Source organism: Capsella rubella, unplaced genomic scaffold (genome assembly GCF_000375325.1).
Source record: "Capsella rubella cultivar Monte Gargano unplaced genomic scaffold, Caprub1_0 scaffold_4, whole genome shotgun sequence".
Lineage (NCBI taxonomy): Eukaryota > Viridiplantae > Streptophyta > Magnoliopsida > Brassicales > Brassicaceae > Capsella > Capsella rubella.
The window spans coordinates 475,859-498,291 of record NW_006238920.1 but is presented as its reverse complement, the minus strand read 5'-3'; the positions used below and the strand labels follow the sequence as shown (position 1 = coordinate 498,291).

At 29.1% G+C, this 22,433-nt stretch overlaps 3 protein-coding genes across 3 annotated transcripts; 2 read left to right on the top strand and 1 right to left on the bottom strand.

The window, feature by feature from the left end:
• The first annotated feature begins 7,148 nt into the window (after positions 1–7,148).
• Positions 7,149–9,880, top strand: LOC17887614 (probable trehalose-phosphate phosphatase E). The gene is made up of 12 exons (XM_023784500.1): positions 7,149–7,212; positions 7,315–7,520; positions 7,618–7,758; positions 8,178–8,249; positions 8,337–8,429; positions 8,513–8,569; positions 8,668–8,769; positions 8,856–8,933; positions 9,029–9,098; positions 9,232–9,302; positions 9,389–9,481; positions 9,596–9,880. Exons 1-12 carry the CDS (start codon positions 7,209–7,211, stop codon positions 9,650–9,652), a joined length of 1,044 nt encoding a protein of 347 aa, XP_023640268.1. The 5' UTR covers positions 7,149–7,208; the 3' UTR covers positions 9,653–9,880.
• A 7,613-nt stretch (positions 9,881–17,493) lies between these two features.
• On the bottom strand, positions 17,494–18,571 carry LOC17889137 (NDR1/HIN1-like protein 13). The gene has a single exon (XM_006293359.2). The coding sequence runs from the start codon at positions 18,526–18,528 to the stop codon at positions 17,650–17,652; it is 879 nt and encodes a 292-aa protein (XP_006293421.1). The 5' UTR covers positions 18,529–18,571; the 3' UTR covers positions 17,494–17,649.
• A 1,634-nt stretch (positions 18,572–20,205) lies between these two features.
• On the top strand, positions 20,206–21,153 carry LOC17890071 (PLAT domain-containing protein 2). Its single transcript, XM_006295005.2, has 2 exons — positions 20,206–20,331; positions 20,576–21,153. The coding sequence occupies exons 1-2, from the start codon at positions 20,257–20,259 to the stop codon at positions 21,053–21,055; spliced, it is 555 nt and encodes a 184-aa protein (XP_006295067.1). The 5' UTR covers positions 20,206–20,256; the 3' UTR covers positions 21,056–21,153.
• The last annotated feature ends 1,280 nt before the right edge of the window (positions 21,154–22,433 follow it).

Sequence of the window (22,433 nt, the reverse complement as noted above, 5' to 3'; positions counted from 1 at the left end):
ATACTCATGTCCGAATATTTTTAAAAATAGGAAAATTTTCTGTTTATTATTATTATTCCTAATTAGTTTTTTTTTTGTTTAGCTTTGAAATTATCGAAACTAACTAATTATAAAAATCAATGCATTGAATATATATATACAAAATATTTTTATATTAAAAATTGTATATATTTTCTTAATTATACAATAATATAAATGATTCAAAAACCTATTTTTAAAATAATAAAAACTTAAAAAAAAATCTTTTTTTTGAATATTAATATTGGTCAATGCCGGTCAAATGGGTCAATGCCGGATTCTGGCTAAAAGTGTACCGGAAAAATATTCGTGATGTTGGCGACATGACTACATATAGTTCATATATGTGGGCATGCAATACATATAATTTGTGTAGTTAGAGATACATTTTTAAACTTCGGATGTGTGACCATGTATTGTAGCATACTTCATGTAGGTATGTATCTTTTTTCCTAAAAAAAAACAAATGAATATGTATCTTGTGGTTAGATGAAGTCTTTAAAAATCTTATTCATCACAAGAAAAATGATAGAGACACACATGACACATACATTTACGAGTTCAACCATCAATTCAATTATTTATGCCTTAACGAAAAAAAAAACACCTACACAAAAATTTTATAGAATCGAAAGAAAAAGAAGATTAAAACTTACAACAAATCGACCAACTTCTCAAGAAATCATCTCCTTTAATGTCATACCAAACCAAAGAGGCAAAGACTACACTTTCCTTACTAGCTAGTTATAGTTTTGCCACTGGAAAAAATATATCTATACTATTAAGAGGGGAGCATTTTTTAAAGGTGTATTCAAATAGATTAAATAGAAAAAATGAAAAAAATATAATCCTAAACCTATAGCCAAACAAAATTAATGAAAGATTTTCAAATGAAAAAATATGCTTTAAAATAAATAAAAAATCAAACTAATAACTAACCAATATTCATGAAAATCATAATAATTTTGTTACCATAAAATGTGGCCTATTAAATTCGAAATTTTTTTAAGATTATATAATGCTTGAAACGTTTATTTTACCTAATTTAAGCTAATACAATTCAAAACATTTTAATTTAAAAAATTTCAAAACTTTTAAAATAAACTGATATGTATAGTATTTTAAATTGTGTATATGTAAACAGATTAAATTAGGTAAATAAACGTTTAAAATAAATTAGGTCCAAGGAAAGATTATAATACTATAAATATTTAAATTCTATAGAAGTTTAGGTATTATTAATATTTACTCATTTAAAAAGTTTTAAAATATTATAAATATTTAAACTACACATAAAGTTGAAAATATTAGAAATATTTAAACTCAATTAAAATTTTTCAAGTTTAAGAATTATTAAATTATATATTAAAATTTTCAAATATCTTGAAGACAGCAAAATATATTTTTAATTGAAATAAATATGCTTTAATATATATATATATATAAATCAAAACTAATAACTAACTCAGATTCATGGAGATCATAATAAATCTGTTACCATAAAATGAGGCCTATTAAGTTAGAAATTGTGTATTTGTAAACATATTTTATAGTTTGGATGCTTATTAAGTGAAATCAATCAAAAGAAACATATTTTAAACATATTATATTTTTAAAAGAAACATATTTTAAACATTACCCAATTCACCTAAAATCGTATAAATTGATATACAAATTTTAAAGTTTGGATGCTTATTAAGTGAAAATTTGTGCTCACTTAGATTTAAATCCATTATAATCATATGTATACTATGATTTTGAATCATTCTCTAATATTTTAGCAGATTTGAGATGTTGAACACATACTTTTTATATTAATTGAGTGATACATATCCGTTTTTTAAAATTCGAATCACAAAATATGTAGAACTAAAAAAATTAGATTTTATTAATTTTATGTGTTATATGATGATTCAAAACAATTAAAAATCAAATCAAAAAATATGATAGGGGAACTATAATTTTAAATCTTCTAAATATTGATGTATTTCCATTTTTATTTTTTTCCATTTCTTTTTAAAGATATTGTATTAAATGCAGTGGCATGTTTTGTAAATAGTTTGAAAATGTAGGATTTATTACAAAAACTGCTTTAAAATGTTAATATAGATAATGGACATATCAAATAACTATATCTAAAAATATAACTCTGCAGGTACGTAAGAGTGTGAAACATTACGAACATTACCTTGCCAATATCTGAACGGGAAACAATGAATATGAAATGGGAACTAGAAAAAATATTTCCAAACTATTCCTAATAAGATGTATGAGAGATAAATTTTGTATAACAATCTATATAGTTTTATTATCTATATTCGGATCTCAGAACGTCATTTGAATATGCGCTAACTTTTGAACGGGTAAATATCTACTTTAGATGATAATTTTAAAGTTTAAGAGAGTTTGAGAATATCCAAACGTAAGATATGAGTATTATGTCTAAATTAGAAAATTTAGCAAAATGTATGCTACCTACGAATTTTTGCAAATTCAAACGGGACGAATGTAAACGTTGCTCATGTGGCTTTCACGGGGTAGACTTTTTACTGGTAAAAACATCAAATACGTCCACCTTGACAATTTAGGTAATTCGGTTAGGCAAGTTTGATATTTTTGACATTTATCCGATTTCATAGTTTAATAGCTTGCTAAAAATATAATTGATTACATTAGTTTAATATCTGGATCTGTCTTTGTATCAATCCAAATATTATGATGAAACCTTTATTATTACAAATATTCCGAAATTTGATGAAACCAAATCGTTATAAATATGAGTTATAAAGATTATATCAAATAATTATATTCATAAATATATCCCGCATGTATGTGCGGGTCTAAATCTAGTATATCTTAATTTACAAGTATAGTTCTAAATGGAAAAAATATATATAGTTCTATCTTTACAAGTATAGTTCTAAATGGAGAAAATATATATATCTTAATTTACAAGTATAGTTCTAACTTTACAAGTATAGTTCTAAATGGAAAATATATATATATATATCTTAATTTTGTTTTTTTGTAGACAACATGCATTATATAGATATTTGAATTTGATTATGAATGGGTGACACTAAATAGAACCACACGCTACTAGATTATATATCTAGTCATATAAGAAAAAACAAAACCCTATAATTTTTTTTTTATTGTTTAAATTTGGGTTCCCCATTAAATAATTAAAAACTTATACAAAAATCAAAATACTAATAAGGTACAGTATTGTTGAGATTTTGTTTATGCACACCTTAATTAATAAAAACAAACTTTTAGCAACTTGATCGAATGTGAGATATATTGACAACAACTTTATTGTTTAACTTTGCAATAAATATTCCCAAAAAATAAAGCCATCCAGCTTTTCTATTTCTCCTTTCTTCCTTTTCATTTCTTTATCGTCAATAGGCCGATAATGATTGAACTGGAAGTTTATTTAATTTTGTCTGATATATGTTTTTCTTTTTATTTTTGCTTTTAGTTTTTTTTTTTTAAATTGAAACATGATATGGTCCTATAAATTTCTGAAACTCTATCAAATTTGCAAAGCTTATCAATAGATAACAGTAATGTAGGATTGTATTTTGAATTTTTTAAAATTTTAAAATCCTTTTTAATAATACATAAATGATATATACTCGCCTATTAGTAATTGTGAACTGTGAAGGGCATTAGGGCAATGTTCTTTCTTGTGACATTTCTTTTTTTTTTTTGGCGACAAAGATTCCCACCATATAAAGGAACTTGGTGTCTCATCAAGTGTCTTGCAAAAAAGTTATTCTAAATATTTTAATACAAAAATATAAAAATTTTGAATGCCCTATATAATTATGAACTAGAAAATGACTCGCACAATGTTAATAATATATCATGTTTTTATTATTTTTATATATTTTGAGTTTTCATTTTAGAGTTTGCGTTATAATTTCTTTTAATAAAATTCAACATACAGAATATGTAAAACTTTATCATATTATTGTAGTTTTTCTCCTTTTTAATATAACATTTAGAAAATGTATGGATTCTAGTAAGATGGCAATGAACTTTTATTATAGTGGCACGTAAGAGTGAAAAAGTTAAGAGGAGCATAAGATGATGGTAATGTAAGTAACTAACGTCTTAAAATAATTCTTAATGAAGATATTATGGTAATTTAAATTAAAAATTATTTAATAATATTTCAGAAGAGATTTCATTTGCCAAAAATATCTATATGCAAACATATATAAACAAACAGTACGCTCGACACATTCTTATTGTGTCACAATGATTTATCACCCTCTCTTTACCGTTTTTTGATTGAGTACACATGATCGATATATACACTAATGATTAATGAATATATTTTTACTATAATAAATATGTATCAATTAATCGTGTCATTAAATTAAATTTGATAAAGTATTTTTTATCAGTTTTTCAAGTTTTTGAGAAGTGAACATAGTTGACATCTTCAACAACAAATATGAATTGTTTTTGTGTGTGTGCAGAACCTATCTATCGTGACCATTGAAATATTTCACGTGGCATGAGAGTTTGGCGATATAGAACTCACATTCAGCAGTTCTCAGGGAAGGATAGATCAGAGAATAAATATTGTCTTCCTCAGATAAAAAAAAATTAAGATATTTGGTTTTAATTGTTACTTAAAGAAACTGAATCCTTCTACTGTCTACATGATGGTACTTGGTGGTTCTTGTCTGAGTCTTTATAAAAATATTGATTCTGTATCTAAAGACGTCGACGAGACAACGAGTGATTAATTGGATCAATTAACAAAAACAGAAACAAAAAGTAACATCTAACATGATATGATTAGCTTATATGTCTCATATGCACGATATTTTCCCACATGTTTTATTACTTCTAAGCATTTTACTAATTCTCTATTGTTATATTCTTGATTTTTTTTTTTTTACAGAGATATATTGAATATTTTTTGTTTTGTTAATTATCTTTGGATGAAATGGATAGTACTAACTCTATGTCTGTGTAGACATCGATCACGTGGCGGGTGAAGACAATTTTGATTCGTTGCACGTGAAGTGTCGGTCCAAAACCTGGCTTAGGTAAACCTAAAAGATCATGTACGAACGATATCATCTTTATATGTAAAGACGATAGTTTCTTTTTCTTACTTCAGAGATTGTACGCATAGCTACATCTTATTTTGTTTTGATACCATCGCATCCCATGTAAGTAAAAGCGATTGCACAATGGTTATAAACAAATTCGTCGTTTAGTTACAGAATATTTCTTTGTCACCCGTGTCAATGTATTGGTCAAGTGTTTGCTGGTGTGGTTCTTGTGATCTTAGTGTATAGTGTTTCAAATATTACTAAGAAGTTCTCTTTAGCTATGTGCATGCAAACCAACGTAACTCTGAGATATCGTTTGAGCTAGCAAAACATTTGAGATTAATTTGTAAATAGTTACATATTGACACATGTGAACATACGAGATTCCTCTATTTAATATGAAGTCAAACATCACTAATCACATGTAATAAAATATCTTTCAAGAGTCCGTAGGGATCTCATCACGAACTCAAGACTATAAGATCCGTTTCGTCCAATACTAATTAAATCAACTTTAATATCTTTTTATTTTTCGTTAATTAGATCTCCAATGAGAGAACTAGCTTACACCAAAACTATTACGTGGATTTGCTTAATTGTTTTGTTTTTGAGAGTTACTAATGAATTTGCCAGACGTTGACTGGACAGTGGATAGTACATAGTTGTTAACTACTTAGCCATGTGGCGCTTACTAAACTACGACAGCGCAGTGAAACCTAATAAGAACAAAAACGTGTTCGATTCTAATTTGCCTATACTTTCATCTATCATTATAGACTTGCATGTTGTAAATAATACATTTTCTAAAAAAATTCGGCATGTTATGGATATATATATTGTATAAAAATGTTGATCCGTGTTTATTGTATCATTTAAACAAAAAAAAAAGCATATTTTTGACGTTTGGAAATGGTTTTAATTACAAATTGTTACTCAAACAAAAATGTAAAAAGAGAAAAGCAACAAAAAAACTGGAAACAAAAATGGCTACTATGCAAAATTTAATGATATAAGTAGACATTTATATTGTCCAAGAACATGATCAATATTATAGGACTTATATGAACATAACCGAAGTAATTAAACCGGTGTTAACTAAGATAAGAGTAGAAACAATGAGAATATTGTATACCATCTTATTATTGTTAGTAGTTTTGGATAGATTATTTTAAATTTTTGATTCATGTATATCTCATATATTCTAGGATTCAGATAGCTGACTCTTAATATGTATAAATATAATGAAAATATATAGAGAAAAATGTTTAAAATCTAATTTTCTTATAAGCTCTTGAGACCTATCATAGTGTTATATATATATATATATATAACACTTGTGAATTGCATCTTTGTTGTACAAGAATCTGAACTGATTCTACATAAAAATGTGAGCATAATTAAGATATATAAAACAGTTTTATAGATATGTTTGTAAGTAAGTAAACGTATCTATTTTGGAATCGACGTCCGTTAAAAATATTCACCATCTCGTGTACATGTTTGCATGCATTGCGTATATTTGCATATTCACCCATCGGTCGTAGATAATAATTGTAGATCATTGGCTGTTTAAAGTTCTTCTCGCTGGCAGTAAAGTTCGACTTCACTTTCTTACAAGAGGGGTTAGAATATGATGGACCAGTGGACCAAAACAAGAAACACACAAATTGAATAATTTCCAAAAACAAATATCTATATATATTGTAATTGTTTTATATTCTTTAATTTGTCAGCATGATCAAATTGGAGGGGACCACGTGGCACTTGACATGAACGCTCCAACGCCAAAATAAACCCAAAAAAGATATCCAAAGAGCAAAGAGCCAACAAGGAAGTCACCCTATTTGCCTATGGGACTCTCATTACAAACTACACGTGGACTCTTTTAGTGGAACTCGCACTCAAATGGTTTCGACGATCGGACACAACACAACAACAATATCTCATTTTCCTTTGTCTTTTTTTTTTTTAATAAATAAATTGTTTTTATAATTTCTTTCAACTATAAAAATGGGTCCATACCATACCATTAGCTAACAACAACTCACATTCAGTCTCATTTCCCTCAAAATTTATAACTTCATTTTGTGTTTTGGTTCATTTCCTATAATGGGTAAAAGTTTGTTTTTCTTGGATTGAACCTAATATACTTATACATTTTATATACATCAAGATATAAAATGTTTCTGATTAATTTGTCATCTTATCTTCTCAGTTAGATTCATCGAAGAGAATATTACTAAAATGTTGGAGACAAAGATCATCTCAAACTCAGAGGTTTTATATGTCGTCGGAGGAGACGACGGAGACAAGTCACCGGGGACGAACGAGAGAGGAGGACTGATAAAATCATGGGTTAATTCTATGAGAGCTTGTTCTCCTACTCGTCCCAAATCCTTCAATAGCCAATCTTGTTGGATTGTAATGTCTTCTTGCTTCCTCTGTTTTTATTAATTTTCTTGTTTTTTTGTGTGTGTGTGTTATATATTAAACGATCAGAGAATTACAAATTTTGCAGAAGGAACATCCATCAGCTTTGAACATGTTTGAAGATATACTTCATCAGTCTGAAGGAAAACAAATCGTTATGTTTCTTGATTATGATGGTACTCTCTCTCCCATTGTTGATGATCCTGATCGAGCTTTCATGTCCAAGAAGGTACGTTTTGGAACTTTTTTTTACTTTTTTTTTAATAAACATATATATTTCAGATTTTGAAACATAGTATCAATCTTATACATGTTCTATGTCAGATAGGTAGATAATTATGTTATTTTTGTTGTTGTTGGAATTTTACCATATTGCCAGTGTTAAATAAGAAAATGACTATGAATATTATTTTTCATATATTTAATTTTTTTTTATTACTATATAGCATGTTATTCTTTTATTTATATACTGTTAAATCAAGAATATAATATCATCAACTTTGGTGTTTTAATATAAATATTTAGAATCATATACCCAATTTAATAAATGTTCACGGTCATTAAGTGCAATTAGCCTTTATTAAATAATCTTTGTATTCCCACCCAAAAAAAAATAGTCTTTGTGATTGAATTTTTTTTTTTTTTCAGATGCGAAATACTGTTAGGAAACTTGCAAAGTGTTTTCCAACAGCCATAGTTAGTGGGAGATGCAGAGAGAAGGTACCATACATTTTTAAAATTTTCAATTTAATAATTTAATAAAACTACACCATTATTGAATTATTTCTTTATATGATTATGATTCAGGTTTCTAGTTTTGTGAAATTAACTGAGTTATACTATGCTGGAAGTCATGGCATGGACATCAAAGGACCAGAGAAAGGATCTAAATACATTAAAGTATGAATTCATAAATAAAACTATATTTTAAAATAATTTCTTTCTATATACATATTTTTCTCATTTCTTGAAACAAAATTTAGGAAAATCAATCTCTTCTTTGTCAACCCGCGACTGAGTTCCTCCCTGTGATTAACGAGGTGATCACATTATATTAATTGTACCATAACCAAGAATATATGATAATGTTATTTTAAATTATCTTTGTTAACTTTTTGTTTTTTACTTATGTTTTTAGGTCTATGAGAAACTAGTCGAGAAAACAAAATCGATTCAAGGAGCCAAAGTGGAGAACAACAAATTTTGTGCGTCAGTTCACTTCCGATGCGTAGAAGAAGATGTATGTATCATTTCATTTGCTTAATTAAGTTACATTAGTTGCATAGTATCATCATCTAACCAACCAATATGTAAATTAATTAACAGAAATGGAGTGATTTGGCCCATCAAGTTCGATCAGTGTTGAAGAACTACCCCAAGCTCATGCTTACCCAAGGAAGAAAAGTAATAATTGATTTTAAGTAGTTAATTTCTCAACTAAGATTTTGTTATTTTCCATCATGATTATTTACTTTTTAGGTCTGATATATAATTTTCAGGTCTTGGAGATTCGTCCAATCATTAAGTGGGATAAAGGCAAAGCACTCGAGTTTTTGTTAGAATCACTAGGTAAAGCTTTATTCATCCCTAATTATTCATTTATTAGTCATATATAATGTGGTGGACTATATCTTATACTAAGTTAAAAAATTTCTAATGGATTTTTATACTAATCAAAATTAGTATTAACCATGTGTATTAGGATATGATAATTGTACCGATGTATTCCCTATATATATTGGAGATGATCGTACCGACGAAGATGCCTTTAAGGTATGCACATGTTCTTATATTCATAATCTCTCGTTGTAATTCATATTATATAGTTGTTAATGATATTATAACTGACATTGTAACAGATACTGAGAGACAAGAGACAAGGTCTTGGGATTCTTGTATCCAAATACGCAAAGGAAACTAATGCTTCTTATTCTTTACAAGAGCCAGATGAGGTAAGCTTTTCTCACACATATGACATAACACATATATAAATTAAGTTCTTATGTAATGTGGATATTAAGTATGGATTAACCTTTTATTTCTTATTATTTTTTGGGTTTAAATAGGTAATGGATTTTTTAGAACGTTTGGTGGAATCGAAACAGTTGAGATGTGGGGCGTGAAGAGTTTACCACAAGTACAGGAGAATCTTTTTTTGTTTTGTTTTGATTACTACTACTATGTATTAATTATTAAGATTCTAACGTATCAGAGAACGAGAATGATTTTTTAAATATAACAAGAAGACAAATATGTAGAGAGGTTCTTGTTCTTTTGTTTTCTACAAGTTTGGTTTTTGTGACTACTACTAAGTCTTTTGTTCCTATCAATGCATGATGTTTTAAATCGTATATATATGTACTACGTCTTCGAAGTAAGAATATGTTTGATAAATCTTGATAGTAATCTTTATTTAATACGAATACAGGATACTCATGTTATGAGTAAACTGTTATATAGTCTTTGGAAAACATTATATTCAAAATAGGCTCAATCCTCTAATAGCAACATTATTAAAACAAAGATATTATAGTGTATATCAAAATTTGAACGCGTTATACATTATTAGTGAAATAGACGGGTTTGTAGTTTATAAATGGTAAATAAAAAACGGTCCAAAATATATAAACAAAGCTGTTTGTCTCTCAACCTTTACAACATTCGAACTTTTGGTTTTTCCATATTTATTATCTTAAAACAAAGATAATTAATAGTTTAAATTCTCTATATATTCTTTGAGAAGTGTAATGTATATTATTAAATCATCCATATTACATTATATTTTACTTTGCATATCATCACTCATTAACCAAAATCCAAAACAAAATAAAAATCAAATCCAAATTAAATCTAAATTTTCAACCAGAAAAATACATTTTTAAGATACTTTCAGAAAATTAAATAATATATAATACTGCATGTGATGTAGAACATACATTATCTTATTTTACGTTGTAATATAGAGACATGCTTGTGTAGTCGATCGCATGTTAATCCTAAAAAAAAATTTAGAGGATTTTGCGGGAGAACTCATTCCATGCACCCAAACTCTTGACAAAAAAAAAATCATACTATGCACCTAAACTCTTAAAGCTTAATTTTAGTGTTTATGTTACCTCTTTTGTCTTTCTAATAAGGTTTGTTCATAAATTCTGTTTTTCTAGTTCGAATACTTGCGCAAAAATTTGATACTCTTAAGTCTTATGTGGTTGAAGAGTACAACCTTTTGAAAATAAAAAATATTTGTTTTGATCACAAAAAATGGTTAAAAACTAATTAGATGGTAATTGGTAAGAGCATTTCCAACCCATTTTTTAGGTTTCCTTTTCTTTTAAATATAGTAAACTCATATTGGAGTTGGGTTTATCTCTAATCCTACTCCATTTTAGAGTAAAAAATGGAAATATCCAAATTTTAGTATATAATAGAAATAGAAATATCTAAATATAGTAGAATAAAATCTCTATTTTAGAAATAAAAATGGAGATGAGTTGTGTTTAAATCTAAACTCTAGGTTGAAGATAAATATGGAAATGATCAATGACAAAAATAATAATTTGGCATCCATGAATGACTATATGAGATAGAATCATACAGACATGAGACAACATGACATATGATGGGGATATATTTAATTCTTATTAAGTACAGTTAATTAACTTTAATAAACTATTAAAATAAAATTTAGGTTTCATTAGTGGAGAAGTTAAGATCCTAATCATGTATCTCCCAATGGAATCTCATGTGAAATCCACATATCATATTTGGACGTGGATCCCGTAAGTGAAAGCAGCCGGGGGACTTAAGAAATCTCACATTTTCATTTATATATAGATATATATATAGATATATATATATATAATTACATATGGTCTACCAAACTACATTCATTGTTAATGTTATTATTATATCCTAGTGAATTGTATTTTTTTTCTTTTCGATAAAGAACAACTAAACTAAAATCAAGACATTTAAAGAATATATGTACATTTGTACACATTATGTTACAATAGTATGATACTATTAGTATCGATAGTTAGTTTTACAACTTTACAAGTGATAAATAATCTAAGAAACGAACTTTACATACGTAATACGTTTACATATGGTTGTGAGTCTTTCAAAATCCATATTAGTTGAGCAACAAAAACATAACCACAAAACCATACGTTTATTATATATGTAACCCATTTGGAGCGTTTACAAAATTGCCATATGCAAACGATTGGTTATTTAATTGTTAAAATCCAAATTGTTCCAAATATGTAAATGTGATTTAAATAGATAACATTGTGTTCTGGTTTAATGGATGACAGATTCATGCCGTACGATAATTATGAATATAGACAATATATTAATAAAAATATATTTTAATTTGAATAAATACATCAAGTGAACATGCATGGTGGATATATTATCATAAAAAACTATATATAGTACTATGATTTGACTCTAATGTAATCAAATTAATTACTCCATTGACTAGACCAAGACCAACGTTTGGTGGTGCTATACTTGATTAGACATGGAACGGTTAATTTTGCTGGTGGGTCACTTTCTAGCTAGTTTAAATGTTTTTGTTTTTATATATAAATTCTATCGGTTCAGTTAGTTTTAGTTTTAGTAGAAACAAATTGAAATGTTTTCGAGTGGATTTTTCTCTGAATAATCATTAGATTGTCTATTTTCAATTTAGAATGCTTCGACTAATGTTAGAGGTAGTCAGCTAGTCTACATTTCTGTTATCAGGTAAAATAATTGGTTAGGTATCTCAAATAATAAAGGCATGTGCATTGGTGGGTATATTACCCAGTCCCCTACCAAAATAGGAAAAAAAAAACACAAATAAAGCGGGACGGTTCTTTGCTTTTGTATTTCATTATTTGCGGGTTCCACAAATACGTGACGGCCTGCAATTGGTTATATATTTTTTTTTCTAAAAAAATCTGAAAAAAAAATAATTCTGGGACCAAATGCAGTCCAACCGATGCATTTGCTCTAATAACTTTTGTTTTTAGGGTGAATCAAATTTGGGTTAGTTTTTTTTAATATTTGGCTAGTTATTCTTTACCAATAAACCATTGCTGTACGGGTGAGAATTGTTTGTTATAACATTTTTTTGGGGAAATTTATTAAATACTAGATGATGGCCCGCACATACGTGCGGGTGTATTTTCAAAAGCATAGTTCGATGGGTTTGTTTCCTTTTTTTATGTTTTGTGAATTGGCAATTGAGGAGTACAAAAGATTTAACATTGAAGAAAGTATGTTTGTCTCCGTAAATCCAATGGCAACTTATAATTTATAAAACGTTTGAAATCAAAAAATCATTGAGCAAAAGCTGTCTCTGTACCCTATGCTAAGTAGTGTAATTTTGTTTGAGTTAATATCACACTGAAATCACATAATCAAATCAGATTTCAAGAGAAACAGCAAAAACCCAAGAAAGTCTAAAACATATGTGATCAGAATTCTAATATTAATATAAAAAGAGATGAGATCGGACTAAAATGTTTTGTTCAATGTTTCCTCATATCTCTATATACATACAATCCAAATACTAATAATATACTCTATTTTTTTATTTACCAAGATTTTAGCTTCAATTTGCTGAATCATATATTGTTCATATCTATATTGTTCAATATACTAAATGGAAGCAGAAGTGAAAAATACTATTTCTTGCTAAACAAACAATTACTATCATATATTATGTTTTGATGTTACAAACAAAACAAAACAAATCAAGCATATATTATAATAAAGGAGATATTGTTCCTTCTTCTTCAGTGGTGTCTCTCGTTGGCATTAACTTCTTGTTCTTCGAGAAGTCAAACTTGTATGCATGCATTCGCCTCTAAGAGTATTGTCGTTGGTTTTTGGTGGAAAGACAAAGTCAATTTTGTATGATTTCACAACATTATCTCAGTCTGCAACAATTTCACACCCAAAATGATGTAAATAAGAGGATGTAGTTAATAAAGCTCACATTAAAATAAGAAAACTTCCCTTTACCTTTTGAACCATTCTTCTTTTTCTCTCATCTTTCGTTAACACCTCCATATGTTATTTAACAGAGAACAAAGACAAAAAAAATTCTTGAATTAAAAAAAAAAAGATAATGATTTACAGATAGTAGAAGAAAGATAGCTAGGTTTACTCTTCTCTACTCTTCTTTGTTGTGAGCCCATTCTTCAAAATCTTAGAGATTGTTACCACAACTATGATTGCAATATACAAAAGACTATATCATACATATATATACGCAAAAGAGAGAAACCGATCTAAACACATTTATCATATGACATGATTAAGTTATAATAAGAATGCTTTACCAAATGACTTAAGATGTCAAGTAGTGTATTTATATTCAATATTCTGTATAGTAGCGTTTGATTTATTATTTGTGTTTAATATTTTCATAATTTAGTAAAACTCCAAAATTTTTATTGAGTAGTTTTGATTTTTTGGCATAATTTTGGTATATTCACGAAATCAAATTTATTAAGAGATCATGGTTGTTTTCAATTTCATCATATTGGTATATTCACAAATTCAAATTTATTAAGGGATCATGGTTGTTTTAATAAATTATTATGTTTATTAATATCATCTATATTTTTTGCATCAGAATATATTTTGGTGGACATAACTCACGTAAGGGATCATGGTTGTTTTCGTGAATATATTTTTTGATTTTATGATTTCTTTATTTTTATTTCGTGAATTCAAAATTTTTGGTTATCTATAACTTTTGATTTTTTGATTTTGATTTTTATTTTTCTTTCGTGATTTATTGTTTTCTTGTTAAAACTATCCTTTTTTTTTTTTGTTACATATAACTAAATTGATTTTCTGTACACCTTTTTATATTGCTCGGGATTGATTAGTTAGTTCATTCCTATAATTTTGGAATATATTTGATATGAGTTGATTTTGGAAAAGAATTAATATAAATTGCGTTATTGAGGAATGTTTCCCTTTTAATAATATAGATATGGAAACATATTGCTGAGAAAAAGAAAGAAAAAACCTAAAACTATATTTAAATTAGGATGAAAATATATGTTTCTCGTAGTAAATGTATATGTCTTGATCTGTAAGATGTTTTCTCCAAACTGTTTGGTAACATTTTTTTGCATGTGACTCAGATGCCCAAATAATAGGGAGCAAAACATAGATCACCAATCGCTTTACTTGAATAATCATCTTCTCCTGACACGTCAAAAGATGTGATTTTCTTATAGAAAAAGTTAAATTATTTTCTGCAAAATCTAAATGTCTTTCTTTTGAGTGGATGGTCAATTTTAATCATCAAACACCAAAATAAAACAAAATTGAAAGTAACAAAAAAGGAAAATTTTCTTTTTAATAAGGAAAGGTAGAGAAAACACGAAAAAGATAGGCATAGGCGTGCGATCCAACAACCATATTATGTCAAATAAGTTTATTTTTTTTTTTTTTTTGTCGACTTTATTTTTTCGACGATTTGTCAAATAAGTTTATAAGTTTATAATTTTTCTCTGACTAAACATATGTACATTTTCCTCTAATTCAATTTTTGTTTACTCCACCACATTGTAGCATTTATTTTTGTTTTATGCTAATGGCTAGGGTCTAGGGACTATACAACAATTTCAGGTTTTAATCAAGATTAATTTGGGGTGCACAGAAAAAATGAAAAAATAAGATTAATTACAATCACATTGGGTCTGCATTTTGGGTCAGATCACCTGATCCTCCTTGTACATGATCCAATATGCATGATTTTTCCAAGTAGGATATATTAAGAAAAGACATATGTTTGAATTAAGATAATCTATATTTAGTATGTTTATGATTTGAATAATTGGTTGGGTTGATAATTTACCCGTTCGATAAAGAAGATTGTAAAGTTATTTAAAATCATATGTAAAGGTTTTAAGATACTCAAATTTTTCAAAATGTATAAAATTAGAAAATATGCATATAATTAGTTGAATGAGAATTTAAATTTATCCTATTTTCATATTCTAGTTGAAGCCTCATTATCTCTATCTCTATATTATATTTTGGATAATAATTTTTTATATTCTAAACATTTTCACTTATCTGTATTACCTTTGATCATGTAATGATAATTTCATGTGAAAATCAAGACAGAATTATAAACGGAAAAATTCCATAAAAATTCCCCATCTAATTTTAATTTAGAAGTTTAATACCCAATATTATTTGATTGGAAATAAAATACATGGTTTATTAAATTTTGGTCTATTAATACATTAAATATATAAAAAATTGTCAAATAGAAGAAACCGCTTATATAAAAATTGTCCAATTATAAACTCATCATTTTATATTCCTCAAAAATATATATAATTCAAAATGGGTAACAATAATGGTATCATAATTAAGAATGTGAAGATGGTCGAAAGGTGCCCTAAATAAATAATTGGACCTATTTGTTTCACTTTCTAGTGGAATATCTTTATACACAATTATTGTTTCTCCACTTTGGTTTCGTGAAAATGACCACTCAACCTTTTCTTGGTAGATACTAGTGGCTAATTTAATTGATTCTTTATGCATTTTCGATTATTTTAATTAAAAATCAAGTATATTTAAATAAACACTAGCTCACTCAAAATTAATAGAAAAGGAATCTTGCATTTTGAAATGTGCGGTGAAATTTAAAAATCAAAGAATCTTTTGTTTGCATTTTTTTCGTCATAGATTTTTATTTAAAAGCACAATTCAGCTATAGACAAGAGACTAGAACCACACAAAAATGAAATTGTTTTCTCTTTCGCGTCATAAAAATGATTTGTTACAAGGGGAATTCAGTATTCTAATTTGATAAGATTTTTCTTTTTTGTTTCTTTTCTTGGTTTGACGACGTAAATGGTTTTTAATTTTACCTATATACAGAAACAATTAAATCTTGTTTTTAAATATAGCATTTTCACTAATTGTTTGCTATTATAGAACTTCGATATAAGTGCATGTATTTTTCTGATAATTTTCTTTTATATTTAGCAAGTTCCATAATAGTAAATAGAAAAAAGATCCTTACCGAAATCAAATAATATGTCATGACATGACCACCAATGCATATGTACTAAATTATATTATATAAACAATATATAGCATGTGCATGGTGCCATCTAACAGTTAACATATGTTATGTTTGCAACAACAGAACCATAATTTGTAGTATTGTTCAAGTGTACCACAATAATCCGTTAATGTCCATCGATCTTAGATCCAAACTCGATAACTAACTTATCGCTAGCTAGTTAATTAAGTAAATAAATGGCTCTGAATTTTATCAACAAGTATATTTTAGTTGAATAGTAAATTTCACATTCCGAATTTCCAACAAAAAAATAAACTAATAGATCACTGAGACTAGATAAATCATTCATAAGAAGGATTAATAGTGTACGTATCAGAAAGCTAATCCTCATTTGGGCCTTCTCAACTAAGTTACACTTCTCATGTTTGGATTACTAGATTAGTAGATTTGAAATGAAATTTTAAATAAACTTGTGCGTGTGTTTAGTTTGTTTAAAAGAAATACAATCATGAATCATCTCTAAGTTTTCACTCTAACAATATATGGTAATCGATGGTTGAAAATATCACTCTAGCTAGAATGATCCCATCATATTTTTGGAATATGAACGTACAAATACTTGTACACAAGTTGAAACGTTTTTGGTATTTGAAAAGTTTCATAAGTTGGACTTTACTTTTACGTTCAGGGCAGGCCCAATTATATAGACATTATGCGCCCAAGTAAGGGAAAAGAAAGCTATTATTTCTTTCTTCTGAGTTCTGAATTTGAGAAGCAGTTCTGATACCATCATGTGGATAAACACAAACCTAAATTTATATGTAAACTCTAAAGCAAAGATACATTCCAAAAAACCAAAAAAAAATAAGGCGCTGTCTATTGTGTTCTTGTTTTTTTTCTTTTTCTTTAGTCGCTTAACAATATAAAGTAGAAACAAAGACATTAGGAAGAAGAAAAAAATGAACAATTGAACGTTACATAGAAAGTATAAATGAATTAAGCACATTGTAACTCTAACGACACAATCATATTATGTATAAAAAATTATATATAGAGCAAGTGTCAGTTCTTGAACTCACTCTCGCAATTCTCCGACACAATCTCAACCTTCTTCCCATCTAATAATCCCTTAACCTTAACATCACAACTCACCGACACTTCCTTGTTCCGTTTGATCGGCCCTGCTTCATACTCAGCCTTCAGCTCCATCGTCAGCATCATAGCCAATGGTTGTTTCGAGCCACGAGGTTGTACAACTGCGTTCTTGGTCGAACCATTAAGCTTCACATTAACCTTGTCGGATCCAGATGCGGCTTGGGACAACCCCGGAAATTTTCCGGTTCCGAGGCTCTTGTTCTTGTACGTTAAGGAAACGACCCCGTTCTTTTTCATCACATAGCGTACCCCCATGTTAGACGTTGGATTATCGGCTCTCATTGTCACCTCGAAAGTACTAGGCTTTACGGTTACTCCCTCGACCGCGAAAACAGGAAGAGTAGGCTTAAATGCAAGATGGAGGATGAGAGTGATTGCACCGAGGATGAATCCGAAAACAACCAAGATGATGAAGAACCACATAAGACGTTTAGAACACCCTTTCTTTTTGTTTTTCTCCGGGTTATTGCTTCGTTTTTCGATATATTTTGCGTTTTCCGGAGGAGGGGTCCAATAGACTTGATCTCTCGGGACTTGGACAACGTACGTCTCTAGCTCAGGGATTGAATCCGGATGAAGAAGAGGCGAGGGAGTTGTGGTCGGTAATGGAGAGAGATTAAGAGAATGATTACGCCAATGTTGTGATGGAGGATCTTGAGAGGGCAATGAAGGGAGGCTGGAGGTTGGACGGTGCCAGACGGAAGGAGGATCATCGGGCTTGTCATCATCGGATTCAGGGGTGGTGGCAGTGGCGGTGGCGGAAGGAGGAAGCCGTGGCCCCTCCATCGGAAAAAGGTGGGAGTTACGAGATGTGCGGTGGAGATTTGTCTAGAGGGAAGACGAATGAGAGAGAATTATGAGAGGATGCGAAAATTAGGGTTTGCATGGGAAAAGTAAGTGGTTGTTGTTGCATGAGACTCAAACTTTTGGTTGGTTTGGAGAAGTTTTTGCTATTTAGAGTTAGCCAACTCACCATGTATTGTTCCTTCTTCTGTTATTTTCAAAACCACATTGCAAATATCAAATAATGTAGTTTGATTGTGGTTGATGATCATCAATGCTGATGTTATATACTCTTTATTTACCATATACATAACATTTTTCGAACATAAAGTATTTGCATACATGAGTAAAAAATCTTAGAAATTTGATAATTTTTTAAAAATTTGTTATATCACCAATTATATTAATTACTATATTAATATACGAGAAATATCCTAATTAAAATACCATTAAACAATTTTTCGTTCCCAAAGTACAACTTTCAAATGTTTACCAAAGAGTTTATTAATCACTTGGACCATCACCCTAAAATTTTAAGAATGGTTCATAAACTCACAATATGTGTATATATTCTAAGAATTCTTATAATTTAATTTTGTTGTACATTAGCTTAAAAAACCAAATATATTATAGTATCTTGAAAATTTCCCCACCATCAACCTAGCTCACCAATGCCACAGTTTATGTTTTGTTTTTTGAAATTACAAACCAAATTTTAAATTTAAAGAAACAAAAAAATATATTATGAAATGGTCTCTTTATTTTAGTTACCTTATTTTGTATTTTTGACGTTGTCTAATTTTGAAGTACATGTAGAACTTTTCTTTATGGTGGTATATATTACTCCACATATCTTAATAAATTAGCTGGACATAATGTTTCTTACCTCGATTCTCTTGCATCTTATTAGAAATGTATATATATTTTATATGAATATTAGACAGATATAAATGTATTCCAATACGGCAATACCTATAAAAATATCAAACCGCAGCAACCGGCCATTGAAAATTATGTTTGTGGACCTTGCTTCTGCTTCGGTGACAATTAATACTTTGCAAAATTAATTCCTTTAAAAAAAAAATACACAATATTTCCTTTCTAAAATAAACTGATGTATACACGAAAAAAAAGTATCAAGAAAATCTTATCTTCATGACTTAATATGGTCTACCATTTCATACAATAGTTTCCACAATAAGCAAAAAACAATATTAACGTTTTTCTAGTTAATTATTCCCTTACCCCAATCCACGTGAAACATGTTGTGTTTAGGAATTGGTCAAGGATCCAAACCCGAAATAATCCGAACGAAAACTAAATTTGTATACGATCGATTCTTTTCCGAACCCGACCCGAGTATTTGGCTGCCCGACATAATAATTGAGAAATTACATACATTCTTTTGAAACTACGAAAAAAATGAAGTGCATTTGTATCACAGAAAAATAATTGCGACACCAAACACAAAAAATGCAATATTTCAAAATCTGACACCTCATGCCGACCTGTTTGGTCGAGTTTAACGACGTGCTTAATAGGATCCATAAATAATATAGTACTATCTTTCTTTCATCACAACGGACTAAAAACTACCACGTCATCTTCACACGCTGATCCGAATCGCAGAGGATGACTACTCCCTATTGAAATCTAAAGTCTTTGCAACAAATCCATTAATATATCCACAAGACTAGATCTCTCTCTCTTTCTTACATATTCACATCACCGATGATGCCTCGCCGTGACGTTCTCTTCCTCTCACTCCTCCTAGTTGTCGCCACCATCTCTGCCGTCGCATTCGCCGTAAGTTCCCCATATCTCATCATCATCATCATCATAAATATTACTTTCGTCTATATAACTTACATAACACACATTACCAGATTTGGACACAACATTAGTTTAAGCTATATGAGACCTACAAGCTTATGTTTCCTCCCATTTCAAGAAAAAAACAAAAATCATTTTCTTGATTTTCTTGAATTTTCTTGATTTTCTTGGGTTTCTTGAATTTTCTGAATTTTCTTGATTTTCTTGATTTTCAAAGGAGGATGAAGCAGATTGTGTATACACATTCTACGTCAGAACCGGATCAACCTTCAAAGCCGGTACAGACTCGATCATAAGCGCTAGAGTCTACGACAAATACGGAGACTACATTGGGATCAGAAACCTAGAAGCATGGGGTGGTTTAATGGGACCAGGTTACAACTACTACGAGAGGGGTAATCTCGACATCTTCAGTGGCAAAGCACCGTGTCTCCCGAGCCCAGTCTGTTCCTTGAACCTTACCTCTGACGGCTCCGGTGACCACCACGGCTGGTATGCTAACTACGTGGAAGTCACGACGGCCGGAGTTCACGCTAAGTGCTCGTACCAAAGCTTCGATGTTGAGCAATGGCTTGCGACCGATGTGTCACCCTATGAGCTCTCTGCTGTTAGAAACAACTGCCCTAAGGTTTCACTTAGGGAAAGTGTCGGTCGGGTCGGGTCTGAGATCCGGAAGACTCTCTCTTGGATTGTCTGAGATTTGTACACTTTGTAACCTGGAGACTTGTTCTTTGTCGTCTTTTGAACGTGTGATGGAAATAATGAAAAATGATTCGATCGAATAAAAGTTCTGTTCTTTGTTGTCTTTGAGATTTAATCTAAACATTATTAAGTTTCTTCTTGTGATGAATCTAATAGATAAATACTGAATGCTATAGTTTATTTTTTTTTTCATGTTCTTCACAACTAATAAACGTTATGATTAGTGAAATCTTTACCAAATATAATAAGGTAGGACCTTTTCATTATAGCAATGATATTTTATAGTGTTCATACTTTTTTAAGTTTATACTTTTATACATTTAATACAGAGTGGTGGATCCTCACATAGTCACATACTCACATGGCTGGATCTCATAAACGAAAACCACATATATTGGTTCATGAGTTTCGATAATTCTGATGGCAAAAGAAAACAAAATAATTATAAACTAGTGATGGACCCGCACGTACGTGCGGGGTTATTTTTTTCAAAATTACGATTTTTTATGTAGATGCTATTTTGGTAAAATTTTCTTATATGAGTTTATTTGATAAACTATATATAGACATATAGTTGTAAAATATAGATATTGTATTACATAATAAAAATTTAAAATAATTTAAATAACAATGATAAGTGATATTACTTGTTTATTTTTTAAATTAATCAAAACATTTCTAACTGTTTGCGTAAAGATGTTAAATTGGATTTGAGTTTGGCTTTAATTTGAATTGTTTTATGTGTAGTTTAGAATGGAAAACCCGTCATGTCCCTTTCTGTCTCGTCCTGACCGTCCCGTCCCACCCCGCCCCTTCCCGTCCCGTCTTCTGTCTGTCATAAAATTTCTGTCCCGTAATCGTTTCTTTTTAAAACATAATCATTCGCCAATGGTTATTATAAGAAACTTGGTAAAAGATGTAGACGGGATACCCGTATTCCTAGTTTAAATATTCCTTGTTTGATTTTTAATTTTATTGATCTTTCAGTTTCATCTTTATTTCTCACTACTTTCTTCAATTCAAAGATTCATGTTATACCCTTTTTGTTTTCTAAAGATTTAGGTATTTCTATTTTTTAATACATGGATTTATTGTAGTTTTGTTATCCGAAGTATACGTTATCTTCTTGTACCTATCATTTCATGTCTAAATATTTGAAATAAATAGGAAAGTGTAAATTAAATTTAGCAATTTAAATTACATATCTCCGTATCGTACTCGTAGTTTTATATTTGAAAGTTGAAAGTGAATTTAACTCTATGACCGTGTCTCATAACAATTATATCTAATCATGTTTTGTTTTTTTATGAGAAATAATTCAGATAATGTTTGTTTTCGAATTATATGTTCCCGTATCGTATCCATTCCTGTAA